General features: G+C 57.4%; 1 protein-coding gene across 4 annotated transcripts; it reads right to left on the reverse strand.

Annotated features, from left to right (window-relative positions):
- Positions 1-278: 278 nt before the first annotated feature.
- Cnfn (cornifelin) lies at positions 279-2,374 on the reverse strand. Of its 4 annotated transcripts, none has more exons than XM_058583018.1 (5): positions 2,331-2,374; positions 1,674-1,806; positions 1,116-1,226; positions 583-719; positions 279-487 (listed from the first exon to the last, which is right to left on the reverse strand). In XM_058583018.1, the coding sequence occupies exons 2-5, from the start codon at positions 1,708-1,710 to the stop codon at positions 398-400; spliced, it is 375 nt and encodes a 124-aa protein (XP_058439001.1). In that variant the 5' UTR covers positions 1,711-1,806; positions 2,331-2,374; the 3' UTR covers positions 279-397. The 4 variants fall into 4 exon arrangements, with proteins under 4 accessions (XP_058439001.1, XP_058439003.1, XP_058439002.1 ...); XM_058583020.1 differs by having other exon boundaries at positions 1,674-1,734; positions 2,331-2,356; XM_058583019.1 differs by having other exon boundaries at positions 1,674-1,785; positions 2,331-2,350.
- Between the last annotated feature and the right edge of the window lie 2,080 nt (positions 2,375-4,454).

Raw genomic sequence — 4,454 nt, forward strand, 5'->3', positions numbered from 1 at the left:
GTCCAGACTGCCTTTCTAGTTTTGCTTATTTTCAGGATGTGGGCAGAGCTTCACAATGTGCTGCTAAGGGGTTTGTGGTTTTGCTGGGTTAGTAAGAATACTTGGCCTCAGAGAGGGAAGACTCACAAAAGCCATATACACAGCCTGTCCCATCAGACGCCAGACTCCACCAAACTCCGTGCGCACCTAGGCATCTGTCATGTCCCCACCTCCTTCACCAAACCTCCCTCTCCACCCAGATTCCTTCCTAGGGAGAAAAAAAAAGGATGTAGGCGGAGTTGGTTTTCAGGTTTTTATTGTGGGTGTATTTTGGGCGGTGAGACCGACGGCGGGGCAGGCTCTCCCGGGAGGGATAGGAGGCGTGAGTGGTGGACTAGGAGGAAGAAGGGGGACGTCTTTACTCTCGAATCTTCAGTTCCCGCGCCATCTGGCAGAGGGCGCAGGGCAGACAGAAAGTGAGGGCCGCCCAATCGTGCCCGACGGAACCCTGGGGGGTGAAAGAGAGAGGTCAGAGCGCTGCCTGGGGTCCCACGGTGCCAGTCCCCAGCCCCCGGCTCCCGCGGGGCTCCTCCTGGCGCGCACCTGGATGCGGTAGCGCTCGCGCATGCCTGTGCGGAGGGAGTGCAGGCCGCCGGGCAGGTACGGAGCGCAGCAGCACTCGCCGAAGTCGTCGGAGATGCGGCAGGCGAGGCACAGCGGGGCGAAAGTGCCACACAAACCTGGGCGGGGCGAGGGCCGTCAGGGGCGGAGCCGACGGGCGCCTCCCGCCCGCTGCGCCCCGGGTGAGGGTCCCGGAGGGAACGGGGAAAAGAGGTCCCAGGGGGAATTAGGGTCGAAGGAGGTGGTTTAGTGACAGAGAGCGTTTGAAGAGGGAGCGGGGTCACAACTGGGAAAGTTGAGGGTCCAGGGTGGTGGCTGAGGGGGGAGGTTGAGGGTTGTAAGATTGCGAGGTTGGGATCCTAGGCGTGTTGGGGGTCCCAAGAGGGGGCGAGGGTTAGAGTGGAACTCAGAGCCCGAAGAAGGGAGGTGGAGTGGGATTAGTAAGGTGGACGTCGGAGAGGCAAAGTGGCGTACAGGTGAGCTTCCCTCCCCTCCCTCCTTCCCAGGGCACTTACAGACGGGCATGTCATTGCAACAGTCCGTGAGACCCGTGTGCCAGTCACTGAGCTGGGTCTGATAGCAGCTGCTGGCGCACTGGGGCTGACTGGTCACCGGGTAGGACATGGCTGCAGAGGTGGGAGAAGAGGATCAGCAGGCAGCCTTAGTGCCTCCTGAGACCAGCGCCCCTGCCACCCTTCCCTCTGCCGGGCAGTCTGGGCAGGGCCACCAGGCCGCCCACTGAAGGGACACCATTGCTCCTCCCAGTTCTTTTCTGCCACATCTATGCGTCAACATCCCAGTCTGTCCCTGTTGCCGCCGCCTCCTGCACATCTGGTTGAGCTGAGGGTAGGGGGTTCCTGCTGGTCTGAGGAAAGATGGGCACCACATCTGGGCAGGGCCTGAACATGTAGCCTCCTCCTCCACGTCTGGGCCAGGGGTGCTGGGTTCCAGCATTTCAGGGACCTCTGGGATGGAAGCAGGTGCCATTTGTCTTCAAAGCCAGGATGCCCAGGGGAGGGAGACGGCCAGGTTCCAGGTACTGGGAGGGTTGCTGGTCCATCTAGCGATCCCACCTTTGCCTTTCACGTTGTCGTGCATCTCGAACTGCATTTTGCTGGCCCTGAGGATGTGGAGCTGTGGACGTCGAGGTGGCTGCGGCAACGGCTGCGGCAACAGCTGCGGAGTCTGTCCAAGGGTTGCGGGATACTGGGGAGGGGAGGGCAAGGGACTGGGGCACTGGGGGCAAGGCTTTCAGGGGAAGGGGAACTGGGGAGAAAGAGGCCAAGTCAGCCTGCCAGCTGGGAGAGACATGGAATCGGGGATGGATAGGGTGAGGGCGAGAGACTCGCCCATCTCTTTACAGCTGCCCGACAGATCCCAGAGGACCCTTCTCAAAGCAGAGGCAGAGATGAAGAGAGAGACCAAGAGAGAGATAGGCAGAGGCAGAGACAAGGGGAGAAGGAGATCACAGCCAGGTGCCCACAGAGGTCCAGCACCTCGATTCCTCTGCAAGCCCATTTCACAGAGGGAACACTGAGGCTCAGAGAGGTAAAGAGAAATGCCCCACTGTGATGGCCCAGGCCAAGTGGATTAAAATAATACTGGGCCCTTGGATTATCAAACTCAAACCAGCCCTGCTCAGATTGAGAAGGCTGACTCAGGGAGCATTGAGAAGGACAGAGGTGCCAGCCTCAGAGCCAAGGGCCTTGGGAAGGGAAGGGTGCTCCTACCTGCAGGCAACGACGGAGTGGAGATGGAGACAGGTGAGGGTGACACAGGCACTGAATTCTCTGTCTAAGGCCAAGAGCTGCTTATATGGGCCCGGCCACGCAGCTCTGGGCGGGGCTCTGACAGAGGTGCCCAGGGAGCCAAGCCGGTCTGGCTGACCCTCTTCCCCTCACAGGGATTTCCCGCCTTCCCTCTGCATTCCCCACCCCCCACTTCCCTTCCACCTCACCTCTGCAAGTGTGTGTGTGTGTGTGGGGGGGTGTCATGGATGGAGATGGAAACAGGAGTGGGAAGAGACAGAGACGGAGAGACAGGGAGGGACCAGGGGCACAGCTGGGACAGCTCAGAGGCCAAAAGAGCAGGGAGACAGAGACAGGCAGGAGAGTGGCAAGATGGGAGGGAAGGAGAGAGACAGGAGGACACAGAAAGATGGTGAGAGACAAAGAGGCACACAGATCTGGAGAAAAATAACAAAAAAGGAAGTTAGGATTTGGAGAAGAGAGGTGCAGAAGTGGAGGGCTACAGGGAGGGGCAGGTGAAGGGGAGCCTGGCAAGGGGTAGGGGAATGGCTGTGAGAAAGGTGGGGTGATGCAGGAGAGAGTCTGGAGTGGGGTTCTCCTTTAAGGCTCTCATCATGCTTAGTGACTTCACCCTGCCTTCTTCCTGGGAGACATGGTTCTCTCATTCAAGGCCAGGAGATGGGGCAGGGGCAGGTGGGTGAGTGTATTTTGAGGAATGATTCATGTAGGGACCAAGGTCAGGGGTCCACTCACCTCTACTCCGAACTAGGAAGAGAGGAGGCTGCAAACTGTAAAGGAAACTGAAGGATGTACATATGACCCCTGGACTCATCGGGGTCCTCATAGAGCAGAAGATGGGGCTGATGAGAGCCTGGAACCCCGAGTCTAAGGGAAGAGGGCTGGGACATGGACTCCTGGATCTGAGGGAGGGGGCTGGAGTCTTGTTAAGCTAGGCTGCACATTCCTGAGTAGGTAGGGTCCTGGGGTTTCAACTGCGGGGTTCCAGGGGTGAAGCTGGGGGATAGATGCTCACGTTGCCAAAGTCTCCCCTCAACAGGACCGACGGGGTTGACATGACTCAGTGAGGGAAGCGGTGTTAGAGCTGGGTGGGGTTCCTAACATGGGAGTCACCCCCCAAAAATGTAGGAGGCACCAGAAAATTGGGGTGTCACCTATAGAGAAGGTAGTATCGTCACTCCACTAGGTATGGACATGGGGTGATGGCAGATGGATAACCCGCTGGTCTGGGATCACAGCTTTCCCCCACGCCCAACACACCAGGGCCCAAGCCTCTCGGCACCTCCCAGATGGCTGGTTCTCTCTGTCTCCATCTGGGCAGTAGTCCCTTGCCCGTGCACATCAGCCATAGGTCCAGGAGCCTGCATGCGTGGGGGACATCTCCCCACTTGCTTCCTGCATCCCGGTATCCCCATCTCTGAGTCTCCATGTGTCCAGTTCCTCATCTCTTTCTCCATCTCTGCAAATCTGTTTCTGAATCTCTGGGTCTGTCTCCCCATCTCCCAGTCTCTCTCCTCCCAGGCTTTGTGCCTCTGTGTCCATATCCTGGGGTTTCTGTCTCCTATTTCAGGGTCTCTCCTCACCTCTCCCCATCTCTCCCCTTCGCAAGCCTACTCCTTGGGGGCAGCCATAGGGCCCGTCTCCCTAGCTGTCCAGACTATGGGCTTCATTCAAGTGACTCCATCATCTCTGAGGACCCTCAGGCTCCCAAGATGACAATCTGAGTTGTTCTCAAGTTTCCTCTTCTGATGCAGCCTGGGGGCCCCAATTAGATATAGCGAGTCATGTAGATGAGGAAATCGGGACTGGGGAAGCTGTGAGGTGGCCTGTTTGGGGGTGAGGAGAGCAGGGAGCAGGAAGAGGTGAGGTCTGGGGAGTTGAGAAGTGCTATGGCCCAGCCACTAGGCATCTGGCCTCTGTCCCCCTCAATGGGGTTATCAGATACAGGGTGTCTATTTAGTTGAAATTTCAGATAAACAATGAATATATTTTATTTTAGTGTTAGTAAGTTCCATGAACTATTTGGGACATACTTATACTAAAAATTTATTTCATTGCTTTTTGTTGGTTTTGTGGTACTGCAGATTG

Source organism: Marmota monax, unplaced genomic scaffold (genome assembly GCF_021218885.2).
Source record: "Marmota monax isolate L192 unplaced genomic scaffold, Marmota_monax_Labrador192_F-V1.1 WCK01_AAM20220418_F8-fsc00149, whole genome shotgun sequence".
Taxonomy (NCBI): domain Eukaryota; kingdom Metazoa; phylum Chordata; class Mammalia; order Rodentia; family Sciuridae; genus Marmota; species Marmota monax.

Excerpts from the sequence above, each read along its gene's own strand:
- Cnfn (XM_058583018.1), bottom strand. The coding sequence starts at position 1,710 with ATGCAGTTCGAGATGCACGACAACGTGAAAGGCAAAG. Across the intron at positions 1,227-1,673 it reads CGACAACGTGAAAGGCAAAG|CCATGTCCTACCCGGTGACC; the intron begins GTGGGATCGCTA and ends CCACCTCTGCAG. Across the intron at positions 720-1,115 it reads TTGCAATGACATGCCCGTCT|GTTTGTGTGGCACTTTCGCC; the intron begins GTAAGTGCCCTG and ends CGCCCCGCCCAG.